This window comes from Mixophyes fleayi, chromosome 1 (genome assembly GCF_038048845.1).
Source record: "Mixophyes fleayi isolate aMixFle1 chromosome 1, aMixFle1.hap1, whole genome shotgun sequence".
In the NCBI taxonomy this organism is placed as follows: domain Eukaryota; kingdom Metazoa; phylum Chordata; class Amphibia; order Anura; family Limnodynastidae; genus Mixophyes; species Mixophyes fleayi.
Window position 1 is genome coordinate 437,711,168 of NC_134402.1, and position 16,162 is coordinate 437,727,329.

Consider the following 16,162-nt stretch of genomic DNA (forward strand, 5'->3'; position numbering starts at 1 on the left):
AGGTCAATTTGTTAGCAGCCAATTAATGTACTAGTATGTTTTTGGAGTGTGGGAGAAAACCAAAGCACCCGGAGGAAAAAAGGCCATGGTCGGGAATTGAACTCATAACCCCAGTGCTGTGAGGCAGAAGTGCTAACCCCTAGGCCACTGTGCTGCCCTGTGTTAGTAGATAGGGATGCAAAGTATAGTTAGAGAATACCCAGTAATCATTTATAGTTTAGGATAAAGGCCCAAGAAATAGGCATCTCTTAAAGTGTATCTGTCATATACACACAGTGGAGGCAGCCATTTTATAGGCTGAGCCAATATTGACGAGGAAGCAGCCTGTCTGTTCACTAGGAACCAGTGCCTGATGGGTAATGTCACATGACCTAGTGACATAGTGAATTGACTGACCGCTTTCCCACGAAACAATGCAATAAACACTTCCCACTTCTTGCATCTCATTATGATCCCCAAAAAATTTGTATGCTGGAATTATATGCTATTTACAGCCCATCCCACAGCAAACAAGACTCCATTTTGTTAGGCTAAGCAATGTGAACATCAGTTAGACCATGTAAATTCAGCACATATTTAGGTGTACGATATCACATTGAACGAAGACATGCCATTTACCTTGCATCTCATACGCTTTTTCTAAGTGTATCTAAGAGCTTGTTGGGAGGGGATTGATTTAAACACTAGATATTTCAGCTTAAGTCTTGGCCGATAGTCAAAAAGAAATATGGGAGCATGAAATCTATAAACAGGTTATTTAAAAGTGTATATATATATAAGTTTATGTTATAGAGCTGAATAAAGCAATCTCAGGCTTGGAGCACGTCACATCACGCGTCGAGTAAAGGGGTCCTTTAATACGCACAGATGTCTCCTACCCTACGTGTCCTGGCAGACGCTGAGGGTTTCTGGCCATGATTATCCATGTGGGTGTCTTGAGACATTTATATAGGTGATATAAGTGATTTGTGGGTGGTTTATGTTCCGCTGAAAGGCTCCCTGGGCTCACAAGTTATGGAAATCTTACAACGAGTAAAAGGTTGAGCTGTGAGAAAGCACCTCTAGATACTTTTATTTTCATCTTCTCAGTAGAGCATAGGGTTTCCATTAAGGTAACATTATATCTGACACACTAAGTTTACCTCTGCTCTGCTCAGCGTAGCTTGTCTGTGATCAGCTCGTAGTTGTTTATTCCAGTGGTGCTCAACCTTCTTTCTTTGCTGGGACCCCAAATGTCAGTATGTCAATGTTGTGGGACCCCAAAAGTGCTGAGCCTGATTCGTCTCTTATGCCAGTGAACGCAATTGAATGCAGTTCATATCTGAGCGCAAATGACACTTACGGCAGACTATGACTTGGAAGGGCAGACGGACGTAGGCAATGTACAGTAAGAGCGTTCCATGGTCGTGCCAACTCAGATGCGGCCGATTCAAGGTCTGTGTGACTGGAAGTACCTTTTATTTTAGTCACATCACTTGCACCAACTACAGGGCAGGGCTGACTGATAATGATGACTGACACAGCATAGTCTTTGTATTAAAAACACCACAGGGAATATATAAACGCATTGTATGTACAGTACGCCTTAAGAAAATCCTGATTTATGTATTAAATGTAAATAAAAAATGAAAACTTTAAAAAACAAACAAAAAAAACCACGTATTTCTATTAATGATTATAATATTATGAGTTGGTCATTTCTTTTATATTTTTTTTTTTACATGCGGGACTTTAAATTGCACATATGACTATCCTGCAGTTTATACTGTCAGTCTACATGCGACAAATACTGTTTAGGCAGAGAGTACTTTTACCCAAATTCAAGTGGAAACGTATCTGATTTGCTCCAAAAACGCAAGGAATATTGAACTCACTGGACAGTGACAGCATTGGCTGCTCTCCTATGCAGATTAAGGCCTAGATTTACTAAGCTGCGGGTTTGAAAATGTGGGGATGTTGCCTATAGCAACCAATCAGATTCTAGCTTTCATTTTGTAGAAAGTACTAAATAAATGAAAGCTAGAATCTGATTGGTTGCTATAGGCAACATCTCCACTTTTTCAAACCCGCAGCTTAGTAAATCTAGGCCTAACAGTTCTTGTGTCTCTTCTGCAGAGTCCATGATGATGGCACGAAGTGGGTCACTTTTATTTGTCGATCAACTACTACAAAGAGTGTAATCATGTCCTTCGAAGATGGTAGATCCACAATAAAATCTAATGATATCTAACCTCACAAATGAGAGGGGACAGGCAATGCTTGTAGCAATACAAATAAAGAAATACTGTAGATACTATTAACAGGTAGTGCAAGAAGACACAACATTTTTAACATCCTCTTTGTATTTTTGACACAAGAATGTACAGGACATCAATGCGTGGATCTTGTGGATGTACTTGTGACCGATAGCTTACGAGTTGTGAACCAATTGCAATTTGCTCAGGTTTGGACACTTTATTTCGACAGGTTAAATACAAATCTAATGGGGAATTTAGAAGAGTCATATCCATCCCATAATGTGTCTTGATATTGGACAGCAACTTGCCAATGCAAACAGCTCCCAGAAGGTTTGACTTGGAGACGATTGTTCCTTATGGTTCGTCCTGGGTTGAGTCGTTTATATGTCAGCCTTCCCATTCTGGGATCTGGATCTGTAAGAACAGAAATTTAAACAACGTAGAAGTAAACTCCACCTGGCTTGCTGAGGTCAGAGACTCTTCTCTGACCTGACAAATTCTAATTCCGCTGATCTTTGAGGACAAATATTTGACTTGCCATGCCCTATAACTCCAGGATCTCTTGAGTTAGAGACTTGAGTTAGGGGCTCAAAGCTTTGTTTCTCACATCATAATTCTTTTCTGCCGCAGTTATTTGGTGGGAGAAATAAAATCTCTGCCACCGAATTTCCTCAAAGGCAAAATCTCCAGAACCTGTCTCAATGATAATAGAAAGTTCTGGGTTGGGATATATCAAGATTTCAGTCCTGAGTCTTGTATTCAGCTTACAGTTGCCTCAGCTTATGGACAGTAAGTAGTAAAAGGATGGTTCCTTATTGGTTAGTCCAGTGATTGGGTCAGAGACAAACTGGGTTCGGTACACTAGGCTGCTAAGTTGTAGACAAGATGAGCAGGTTTAGGATCACTTGTGCAGAGCAAACTCCATCAATTAAAGGATATATGGCTATTTATAGGCTCGAACAGGAAGAAGACAAAAGGAACCAAGATTATTTTTGAGGTACTACAGGCCATCATGGCTAAGGGCAAGTTCATGTGCAAGTGCTGGCCTCTGGTGGGTGGAGGTGGACCTGTCAGATCCTAACAACAGTATTACTGGGCTATACCCAACATAATGCAGAAGCGTGTTTATCGTCATCATCATCAACATTTATTTATATAGCGCCAGCAAATTCCGTAGCGCTTTACAATTGGGAACAAACATTAATAAGACAATACTGGGTAATACATACAGACAGAGAGGTAAGAGAACCCTGCTCGAAAGCTTACAATCTATAGGACAATGGGAGTTAGAAACACAAGGGCATGTGCTACATCATATTGCACAATGGACCAGCCAGACTGCAAAGGTAAAAGTACTGAGTGGGCTGTGTGTGTTGCAATGTTGGTCAGAAGGTTGTTGTCTTGCGTTAGCAGTGTAGAGGATGGCAATAGGAAAATTAAGATGATGGTTGAGGAATATCATAACCTTGTCTGAAGAGGTGGGTTTTCAGTGAACGCTTGAAGGTTTGAAGACTAGAGGAAAGTCTTACTGTGCGAGGGGGGGAATTCCACAAAGTAGGTGCAGCCCGGAAAAAATCCTGTAACCGAGAATGGGAGGATGTGATGAGAGTGGAGGAGAGACGTAGATCTTGTGCAGAACGGAGGTGTCGAGTAGGGAGATATTTCGAGACAAGTGAGGAAATGTATGTCGGTGCAATTTCGTTGATGGCCTTGTATGTTAGTAGAAGAATTTTATATTGGATTCGTTGAAATACAGGCAGCCAATGTAGAGACTGACAGAGTGGCTCAGCAGAGGAATAACGGTTTGTAAGGAAAATCAGTCTAGCCGCTGCGTGCAAAATAGATTGTAGGGGTTCAAGTCTGCCTTTGGGAAGACCAGTAAGGAGGGAATTGCAATAGTCGATGCGGGAGATGATGAGTGCATGAATTAATGTTTTTGCGGTGTCTTGTGTCAGATATGTGCGTATTCTGGAAATGTTCTTTAGGTGTATGTAACATGATTTAGATATAGAGTTGATGTGGGGAATAAACGACAGTTGTGAATCAAGGATTACACCTAGGCAACAAGCTTGCGGGGTGGGATTTATGGTCATGTTATCGACAGAAATAGAAATGTCAGGCAGGAAGCTTCTGTTCTTGGGTGGGAATATTATTAATTCAGTTTTTGAAAGATTGAGTTGGCGAGAAGACATCCAAAATGAAATGGCAGAAAGACAGTCAGTGTTTATGAGTATATCTACCCATAATTCCATGTAACAGATTTAATCCTGTATAATCAGGTTCTATATGGAAATGTCTGTTCTAGACTGGCTTAGAGCACCAGTAAACAGGATGAAATTCTGATCTAGGCATCCAGTATATCTATTTTGCTCAGCCTTTGAAATAAATGTGTGAAGTATTTGTTACAGGCTCCAAAGAGGCCAAAGGAGGAATCTTTGATCATCTGGAATAAAAGTTTCAAGGGTTGTAAAAATAATAACCAAAAGCTGTTTTTCCTTAATGTGGCTCTGTCACATTAAGCCTTAAACATGCTGTCTCCTCCACATGTGTTTCATTTCTCCCGATGATACAATTAGACTTATCATACCTCTGCATTCCGGAATGCTTCATGTTTGTGCTGGCTACAGGGATCCCTGTCAGCTGCTGCTCCCCGTAGTAATGTATTATGCATCCAGGTGGACGGTCTCACTTGTTTTAATGCTACTGCAAACAACTAAAGGAAAATATCTCATTAAGTCATAGCAATCTGCACAAAAGTATTGTGAACATTTGTACTTATTTAACAGTAAAACCAGAATATACATCACAGAGGTTCAGTAGGACAGAGTTATATTCTGTACAAAGGCAAAACAAAATATTGGGGTACAGGATAGTGTTTAGCATCCAAGTAAAGCCACTTTTTGAGATTAACATTTATCAAAATTTGTGTAATACTGAGCTGAATAATATACATGAAATAACTGGAGTGTTTATACAACCAAATGTCCACCATGCTCTGCTTTACTCTTTGCAGGAGGTTACTGTGTGATAGGAGGGAGGTGCTTCTCTATCTAGGCAGGCAGAGTGTGAGTGACTGCTGGCCAGCCTTGCTTTATAGAAATGTTGATTGGTGGATTCATACATAGGGGAGGACCAACCAGCGATGTCATAGAACTCAGCCTCAAGTTTTTGGCTTGTATAAGATCCTAAATCTGTGGGATGAGCTTTAGCTATCTGTAGGATGTCACATTTTTCATCATCACCATTTATTTATATAGCGCCACTGATTCCGCAGCGCTGTACAGAGAACTCATTCACATCAGTCCCTGCCCCATTGGAGCTTACAGTCTAACAGTCTAAATTCCCTAATATAAACACACAGACAGAGAGAGAGAGAGACTAGGGTAAATTTTGATAGCAGCCAATTAACCTACCAGTATGTTTTTGGAGTGTGGGAGGAAACCGGAGCACCCGGAGGAAACCCACGCAAACACGGGGAGAACATACAAACTCCACACAGATAAGGCCATGGTTGGGAATTGAACTCATGACCCCAGTGCTGTAAGGCAGAAGTGCTAACCACTGAGCTACTGTGCTGCCAATAGGATATATGGCATGATGGGCATTGTAGTGCTCCAGGTCTGGTGAGAGAGCAACGCGTATGACGTGCTTTTATGTCCCAGCTTGGGAGCAAAGCGTCGCTGGGAAACCTCTTAAATGTTGGCAAGAATGAGGCGACTGGATGATTGGGTCACACAGGGCCTCAACCTCATGGCCACTCACGTATAGATTGCAAGAATGCATTGGCAACCAGAGTTTGCCTTGGCAGAATTTATTGTGGAAATTAAAGCTTTAATGTAACGTAATATTATTTGTTATTTAGTAGTAATGTTGTTGTTATGTCTTACAGGAAAAAATGCTGCAGAGGATATAAATTCGTCCTTGGACAATGCATTCCAGAAGGTACGTCATTTTTTCCATTTACATAGATATATCACAACTTGTGTCATTATATTCCCTTTATCAGTACAATGTGAAGTCCAACACAGTATAGATGTATATACAAGTACTGCTGCTGTCCTCTCATCGCTCACGCCAGCTCTCAGCAATGGAAAAATGTTTCATAAAATGAAAACATTTTTTGTTTTTATTGTTAATAAAGTTTACTTACTTTTATTTTTGTCTATTTTTTATATATATTTTTATATATTTTATATATATATTTTTTAAAATTCTCAATTCTTTTTTTAATGGATTCTGAAACTGTAAGAACAAGTCCAGGCTTCCAGTTCAAGTGCCCATGTGATCTCCCTGATATTTTTTGCCCATTTTTGGCCCATAAAAGGTTTTCTATCGCTGTTTTTACGATAGAATTCTTGCTATCGGAGGGCTCTGGATAATAAGCGACTGATGTGGATTATTCAATATTCTCTTAATTGTCCTGACTCTTTCAATCTCTATTTGGTTGTATATGAAATAGTTTGAGATGAATATGAAATCGATCTCATTCTTTTCTTGACTCCACGGAATTTTTAACTTTCAATTACTTATGAATAGTGACCACATACAATGTATTTGCTAAGCTGTGCAATCTGGACATTAAGGGTTTAGAAGCTTAAACTAATGATTACAGTACTTTGATGGGCTGCATTGAGAAACTGCTGTTCAGTGCAACTATGCATTTTTATAAACAAGTTAAATGTTTTAGCAGTATCTTATCCAGTTTGCTCTGCTTTGAGGCAAGAGTGGTCACCGTCATATCACTAAATTTAGCTTGTCGACTATGGGCCTGATTCATTAAGGATTTTAACTTGAGAAACTTCTTATTTCAGTCTCCTGGACAAAACCATGTTACAATGCAAGGGGTGCAAATTAGTATTCTGTTTTGCACATAAGTTAAACACTGACTGTTTTTCATGTAGCACACAAATACTTGATAGCTTATTTGTACACTGAAATTTAAAGTTGATATTTGTGTGCTACATGAAAAAACAGTCAGTATTTAACTTATGTGCAAAACAGAAAACTAATTTGCACCCCTTGCATTGTAACATGGTTCTGTCCAGGAGACTGAAATAAGAAGTTTCTGAAGTTAAGATCCTTAATGAATCAGGCCCTATATCTTTAAATTTCCTCTGTTTAGTTACCATATGGGGGAATGTAAAAAATGCGCAATTAAATCGTAGTCTGCCAATCCATCAGCCAAATCACTCCCAAATGTAGTGCAATTATACAGCACGTTTCTCCATCTACGTTACTCCTGGCTAAACCTTTTTCTGATTAAGCTCTATGGTAGCCTCAAACTTAATGCCCATCTGGCAGACTTAAGTTCTCATTCCGTGGTCTCAGGCTAAAGTCTTCACACTCTGATCGGTCTCCCAGGTCGCCACAGGCTTAACAGGGAGTTGAAGGTGTTAAAATGTTCTCCGTGTATCATACAGTGGATTACTGGATCTTTAGCATCTTAACCCCAGTTGAGTCATAACTAACATATTAAAATTCATTGCCAGCTTACATTAAACTCCCTAAAGTGTCGAGCACTAGATCATTGGAAACATAACTGTTAAAAGTGGTCCACTTGGCATCTGAAGGACTTGCTAAGAGTCAAAATGTGTGTCTTTTTCCTTACTCCCTGCGATGACAGCTGTCTTACTGTACGATCGCTGCCCGGACCCCCGCAGGCGGCCATGTGTTTGAGCCCTAGAGCAGGTTCCTGAGTTTCACAGAGTTGGGAAAATAAATTGAAAACTTATTGTTTGATTTTCTTAGACTTATTTAATAGTGAAAATATTTTTCCAGCGATTAGAAATCAACTTTTCCAAAACTAGTTTATTTCACATGAAAAACTGGTGTTAACATCTAGAGAGTCCCAGTAGGTGGTTTAGAGAAAAATATATTGAATAATAATAAAAAAATAATAATTGGCCGTTACCCACAAGAGAACTGAACTGACTTTGGTCTGTTATGTTAATGAAGATATAACTTTTATAGTGAGTATGCTTCGTATATTTTGTATGTTCTTGGATATATTTTTCAGTTCTCCCTCTTTTGGACACTGGCTTGAAACACAGGCCAACACTGGCATTATAGCGAGGGTGGTGTTATAAAGTGGGGGACGTGCAATAGAGTTAATACATTGTAATGTCCCTTAGTGCAGACACTGTACACCCAGCACCATTAGCAGAAATAGATCTACAAGAAACACAATTTTGCAGGACTGCAGTTTGAGCTGTCCAAACAGGATGTGATTTTTATTGGTCAATGTGACCAAATTCGCCAGTTTTACTGTGTGTGTTCTCATTCTACACGATCAAAATACAATTAGTTCAGATATAATTTGGCATGATGGAATGACCAGGTCCGATGATATTGCTCACAGCTACATGTGTGGTCCTTATTGTACACAGAAGTGCTGGAGCTAGCAATGATCATTATATCATACCCAGTAATGATGACCTTATCTTACCCAGTCATGATCAACATATAATTCCCAGTAATTACCTCAATATCTTACCCACTCATGACCACAATATCTTATCCATCCATAACCACCATTTTTTACCCAGTCATGACGACCATATCTTACACAGTAATGATCACCTTATCTCACCCAACAATGACCACCATATCTCACCCAGACATGACCACCATAATCTATACAGTCATGACCACAATATCTTACCCAGTCATGACCACCATATCATTTCCAGTCATCACCAAAATACCTTACCCAATCATGACCACCATATCTTACCCAGTCATGACCATAATACCTTACCCAGTCATGACCACCATATCTTACCCAGTCATGACCACCATATCTTACCCAGTCATGACCATAATACCTTACCCAATCATGACCACCATATCTTACCCAGTCATGACCATAATACCTTACCCAATCATGACCACAATACCTTACCCAGTCATGACCACAATATCTTACCCAGTCATGACCATAATACCTTACCCAATCATGACCACCATATCTTACACAGTAATGATCACCTTATCTCACCCAACAATGACCACCATATCTCACCCAGACATGACCACCATAATCTATACAGTCATGACCACAATATCTTACCCAGTCATGACCACCATATCATTCCCAGTCATCACCAAAATACCTTACCCAATCATGACCACCATATCATTCCCAGTCATCACCATAATACCTTACCCAATCATGACCACCATATCTTACCCAGTCATGACCATAATACCATACCCAGTCATGACCACATTATCTTACCCAGTCATTACCACCATATCTTACCCAGTCATGACTATAATACCTTACCCAATCATGACCACCATATCTTATCCAGTCATGACCATAATACCTTACCCAATCATGACCACCATATCTTACCCAGTCATGCCCACCATGACTTGCTCAGTCATGACCACAATATCTCACTCAGCCATGACTACCATATCTTACCCAGTAACAAAAACCATAACTTACCCAGTCATGACCACAATATCTCACTCAGCCATGACTACCATATCTTACCCAGTAACAAAAACCATAACTTACCCAGTCATGACCACAATATCTCACTCAGTCAAGGCCACCATATCTTACCCAGTCATGACCATAATACCTTACCCAATCATGACCACCATATCTTACCCAGTCATGACCATAATACCTTACCCAATCATGACCACAATACCTTACCCAGTCATGACCACAATATCTTACCCAGTAATGAAAACCATAACTTACCCAGACATGACCACAATATCTCACTCAGTCATGACTACCATATCTTACCCAGTCATGCCCACCATGACTTGCTCAGTCATGACCACAATATCTCACTCAGCCATGACTACCATATCTTACCCAGTCATGCCCACCATGACTTGCTCAGTCATGACCACAATATCTCACTCAGCCATGACTACCATATCTTACCCATTAATGCCCACCATGACTTGCTCAGTCATGATCATTATACCTTACCTAGTTATGACCAATAAAAGCAATACTAAATATGTCAATTCTATACCGTAGGTATAACAAATACATAAGTTACCATATCATAACTTCCAATATTCCAGATTGAAGTATCAGTACAAAGTAGACAGTGCTCCATTCCAACCAAGCCATTCCCCTAATCCACCTATTTCTGTCCAGGTCATTTGTCTATCGTCACCTACACATTGTGTTGTATTGAATTCCCATGTTTTCATGTGTGTGTTTTCTCCCCTGACAGATTACGACGTGTGCTCAGAGGCACCGTGTGAGCAGCAATGTACGGATAACTTTGGTCGTGTTCTGTGTACGTGTTACCCTGGTCACCAATATGACCGAGAAAGACACAGGAATAGAGAGAAGCCGTACTGCTTAGGTAAAGTATTCTATGTGTGGTCAGATCTGAGTTATAAAGTCCAGTCCACAGGATCACTGACTGTGACGGCAGTCATAAATGGATGGTTAAAGGACATTATCACCAAAGCAGTATATCGCTTTATTTATGTTTAAACAAAGCATTGAGTAGGGCATAGTCCTTGTCGAGCCTTTTAATACACAATTCTACTTTTACAGTTTTATTGTTGGAATATTCAGCAGTTCACATGTTGCAGGTCCCTGAGACCGGCCCGGTGAACAGGTAAATTAACCCTTAACGCTCGTGGCCAGTAACCGCCGAGGCAGCTAAGAGTCGATTTTTGATCCTTTCCCACACTATATAATAGAGTATTATTTCAGATCGCGTAGGAGGCAGAGGTCTCCTGATCTCATTGTGTATGCCTTAATTATCACAGTTTATTTAACTAAAATAAATTATGTTATTGCAAAAAATCTCTATGTACCAAAAATGATTTACTTAGTAATTATGTTTATTATTTCCAAAGACCGTTCCATATCCATAGCTGGGAGGGTGATTTTTTTTTCACCGACACCATTTGTCATATAATCTGATGACTGATGTATTTTAACAACCATTTTCTGTTTATATTTCTATCTAATTAATGATTTTAGGGTAAAGTAGTTTAAAGCCCTGTCAGAATAACAATGACGTTGGGAGATTTGATGAAGGTTGGATTGCCAAGTGTGACTTTAGGCATGTTGCTATGTCCCAGGCACCAAAATTAGTTTGTAACCTCGAGTGGGCAGAGGAAATTTGTTCACAAAATAAAATGATTGTCATGAATAGGTAAGGTAATAACTGATCATCTGAGCAGACTAGAAGTTTGGAATGATTGTAAACTTTATTTAAATGACACCTTCCTACTACAAGAACTGGTAGATAAAGAGACCACAGCGGTATATACTGTCTTCCTACTCCTGTTATGTCCTGCTGCCTTCCCAATGTCATTTCTGGGGGTATATTTACTAAACTGCGGGTTTGAAAAAGTGGAGATGTTGCCTATAGCAACCAATCAGATTCTAGTTATCATTTATTTAGAACATTCTACCAAATGACAGCTAGAATCTGATTGGTTACTATAGGCAACATCTCCACTTTTTCAAACCCGCAGTTTAGTAATGATTTTCTTCTCTCCAACCACACTCTCCCTCCTGCAGTGCTGACCTTAAGGCTCTGATGCACTCCACTTGGCTCTTCCCTGGCTCTTCTCCACTGACAGCGGCGCAACGTCATAATTTGTTGTTGCATCGCTTAAAGGTGCAGGGAACGGGCGCTTCTCAAGGATTTCCGCAAGACTGCACTGTCTAGCCTCACATTAGGGTAGAGGCTGTCAGGCAGGTGGGGCCCACCGAAGATTTTCCCAAAACCCCGCTGGGCCAGTCCGACACTGCTCACTGATGCCATTAGTTTCTACTGAATTCATAGGCTGTATGCTCATGGATGTTGGTGTAATATATTGGCTGCCTTTCTTTAGATGAAGGGTCCATGTTAACCTCCCAGCCAGGGCAATATCAACATTTCTGAGCAGAACCATGTTCTACAAGATTAAGAGCATTCACCAAGGAATTCTGGGTAGATATATGCCACCTTGCATTTGTTCTAAGTAGCCTTAGTAAATGTCATTGACATTTTAACATTGCTACTGACAAAGATGCAAAGCTCCAAGTGAATTCTGATTTGATCAGATAGGAGTTTTGGCTTTTGCTGGCTATGGGAATCCTTGGACAGAGTGCGGATTAAATGTGTAATTGGATAATTGGTGATTTAAACCCAGGGGCTTGGTGTATAACGACTCATATTGTAGACAGCTAGACCCCCTGGAAGTGTAATCTTTGAAACTGCTACAGCTAAAAGCCCAATACAATACTGCCATATAGAAAGATATAACATTTTAGTTTAAGTTAACCATGCTCTATATATATAATTGCCCGTAACACAAGCATCCAATGCCTTAAATTCCTCAACAAAATCGTCCAACATCCTGCAGTGACTTTGAACTTCCAATTACAACAAAATTGTTAAGAAGAAATAAAAAAAAAAGTGCACAACACGTGCTGCGTTCTTCCAATAGACACAGCTATACACTAATCTCCTAATGCTGAATTATTTCAGGCAAAAGCTTTTGCTTTTAAATAGTCAAAATTAAAAGCAGCTGTATCGCTTTTGTCAACAGAATGCCCGATTTGTGTTAATGAGATTTATAATATGTTCTCTGTTCTGCAGACGTAAAATTGTAAATAAAAAGACTGTAGAAATTCTGTATTGAACTTGAACGTTGTATTAGAGGTAAACATAAAATGCACTATGTAATATATAACAGTGTAACTGGTGCATTATGTCATATCACAGATGTACACATAAGGACTATCCTCACAACTTATTAGAAAGTTCTGCTACCGTCTCGGTAACTTATCGGGATGTGTAGATAATACTACCTTGTGATGAGAAGTGTAATTTATTAAACAGGACGGACTTATTTTGCAACCAAAGTGTTAGTAACAGTCAACATAATAACAGTGTATTGGAAATAAATGCTCAGAACTCTGCCATAATATGTAACAACAGGGGAGAATTCTGCTTCTTAAGTTCAGACAATAGGAAACATCTGTACAGCAGAGGCTGGGAATTAAAAATAGCTCAATAGTCTACTGTCTAGAATGTACTAGATAAATGATAGCTAGAATCTGATTGGTTGCTATAGGCAATATCTCCACTTTCCACGTTCAGATAGTTTGATAAATCTACCAACATGCGTGAGTGTTCCTGCAGGACAGAGCCTCTGTGTTATCACTGTAACATTCATCTCTGCCTTCACTGTGCTAATAATCATTTGTCTTATCACTAATAGCGAATAGTATTGTCTACAGGTTAAGCTGGGTACACACTGATGCAATTATCGTGCAGATCACACGATTCACGGCCGTGTGCTCAGATATTGAGTGTGTAGGCTCCCACGATCATGTGTTATCATACCAAAGCACATTGTATCATTTGATTTGGTGTTTTAAACTTCCTAAAAATCACAATCAGCGATGGATCGATGTCGGGCAAATGTGGAAGTGTGTACGCATTAACCACCAGCAGTGTAGTCAGATATCTGTAGTGTGTACAGAGTCACCATCTTTTCAGCAGATGGTTATGAGAGATGAAGATCACAGATCTGAAGGTAAATGGTGATTACGCATGAACCGGCATGATCATCGGGACTTTCAGTCGTTGGTAAAATCGTTACAAGAATCGCATCGGTAGTAATTTTCTATAATGTGTACCCAGCTTTAGACAGCCTGAGCCTGGCTAATAAAGGGAATAGACCACAATATTAGCAGATGAGATGTGACTGCTGTACAAGGCTTTTATAGAGACATGCGGAGATTCTAAAATAAAACTAACATGAATGTGAGATGTATGTTTTCATTCTCTACGTTTTATTTTGGACAAGGTATAATATCCTAAATTTTTGAATGTATAATCCCTTATTATAGAAGAGTAGCAGTTTTGACACAGGACTCGCACCTTTCAGTATAATGACATTTTATTAAATGTTTTGGTACAGCTAACTTTTGTATAATGATGTATTTTCTTTTTTTATTAAAACAAGAGACATGTGACAGTACTGCGACTAACTACTGCATTGGGGTTATTCAAGAATGCACAACACATACGGATAATATTTATGTCTAATATGTGAAGCTATTAAACCCAATTGCCTTGAGGGCACATTTTTAGAGGTAAAAAAAAGACAAAACATAGTTTGATGCACTGTTAACCTGCATGACCACCTGAAAATCATATCTACAGTATTTTAGTTTTTTTTAATTTGTTTTGGATTTTTTGTCACCTAATAAACAGAAGAATCTTAGAAATGTGGGCCCTAAAAGTATACTCAGTATAACACTGTACACGTAGCTGCCAATTCTGCTCAATTTCCAGGTCTTAGGACATGTTGCCTATAGCAAGCAATCAGATTCTAGCTGTCATTTTGTAGAATGTACTAAACAAATGATTACTAGAATCTGATTGGTTGCTATAGGCAACATCTCCACTCTTTCAAACCCGCAGTTTAGTAAATATACTCCCAGGTCTGCAATAATATGCTTTTATTCTGTGCAAAATGTTGTGCTTTACAGGGAAAGATATTCTTATGAAGCTTATAAGGTTAAGTCTGCACCCCCATCTCTAATACAAAATCGGTCATATTTCTACATACATGTAGGAAGTGACAGCAATTGGCCTTAAATGGGACACCTTCTGCTGTGTCATTAACACAAACTCATTACCACATAGCTGCAGGGTAATCCAGTACATACATATACTGCCACCTAGTGGAGGAAGTGTAGCAGCACCATAAATATATGGAAGCAGTATCTTTATGCATTAGAGGGACTTTGAGCATACAGAAAATGCTTATTTTCCCCTTTAGGGTACTTGTTCTCTTTTTTGGAGATAATATAACACAACAAAAGCAACCAAAACCCATGCAATTGTTGAATTAGACATAATGTGCAGCTTGAGTATTGTTTGTGAATGATGTAATCTAAAGTGTATGTAATTATACGTTCTGCCTCCTACTAATATCTGTGCCCGCTGCCAGCTGGGCAATGTGCGCTGTAAACGGAGAGTATCTCGCATTAGACGGTCTTATTTACTGCTGCAGAAAACCTGCGTCTCGTTCATGTTACCCCTCCTCATTTGGGCAACAACAAAGGCTATATGGTTTGTTGAACTGTGATTTACGATTACATTTATGTTTGTTTTTTACAAAACCATAATAGCATTTCAATAGTCAAAATGAATATAAAGTAATACTTTTGCTAATAATTGTAATATAATAACCAGAAAATATTTTTTTGTTGTTGCTGGAAGGGCTCGTTCACACCTATCCTCTGGTAATGAGCTTTTCAGATGCTATTGCCGGAAAATCGCTTTAAAAATAGAATGAATGGCTTCTTGTGGGCTCATTCCCATATGACATGACCTAATTCTAATGTTACCTGTAGAATACATTGTATGGGTAAAAGTGCAAGACCTGCAAAGTATATGGAAAAAAACATAAAATGCATCTTAATCACGCAGTAGTTTAAATGCATTTTTCCCATTTTATCAGTGCATATGTCCCTAAACGCACCTCCAGATACAATGCTTGTAGCCATGTACCTGCAGAACAGACAAACCATCTTCAGCTTAGCTCCGTGATCAATAACATGACTTGGGATTAAGGATCACCGTACAGGGGTACCCCAACGACCGGGGTACATACTGAAAGCTATGGGCAGTGCCACTTGTTTGTAGAATACTCGGCACATCCAGCAAAAGGGCATTATATGAACTCTGTTTATTAAGCCAAATGGCATATATAAAATGAATATACACATAGGGACAGTGGATCAGTCACTTATATAAGCAGAGGGACACATACTTGAAGCTATGGATATATATCTTCATTTTTTTTATTTTATTTTTATTAAATCTCTTTTTTATTGAAAATTTAAACAGCTTTTACAAACATCTCTGTTTTGCATTGAACAATACATTGAAAGTAATAAAAAATATATTACAGAG

The 16,162-nt window shown here is 39.2% G+C and overlaps 1 protein-coding gene across 1 annotated transcript in view; it reads left to right on the plus strand.

Annotated features, from left to right (window-relative positions):
• Positions 1-16,162, plus strand: part of CCBE1 (collagen and calcium binding EGF domains 1) — a 296,195-nt gene that overhangs the window by 226,884 nt on the left and 53,149 nt on the right. The window contains exons 3-4 of the mRNA XM_075184779.1: positions 6,127-6,179; positions 10,448-10,582. Of these exons, the coding sequence (XP_075040880.1) occupies positions 6,127-6,179; positions 10,448-10,582 (188 nt within the window). The remainder of the gene's footprint in view (positions 1-6,126; positions 6,180-10,447; positions 10,583-16,162) is intronic.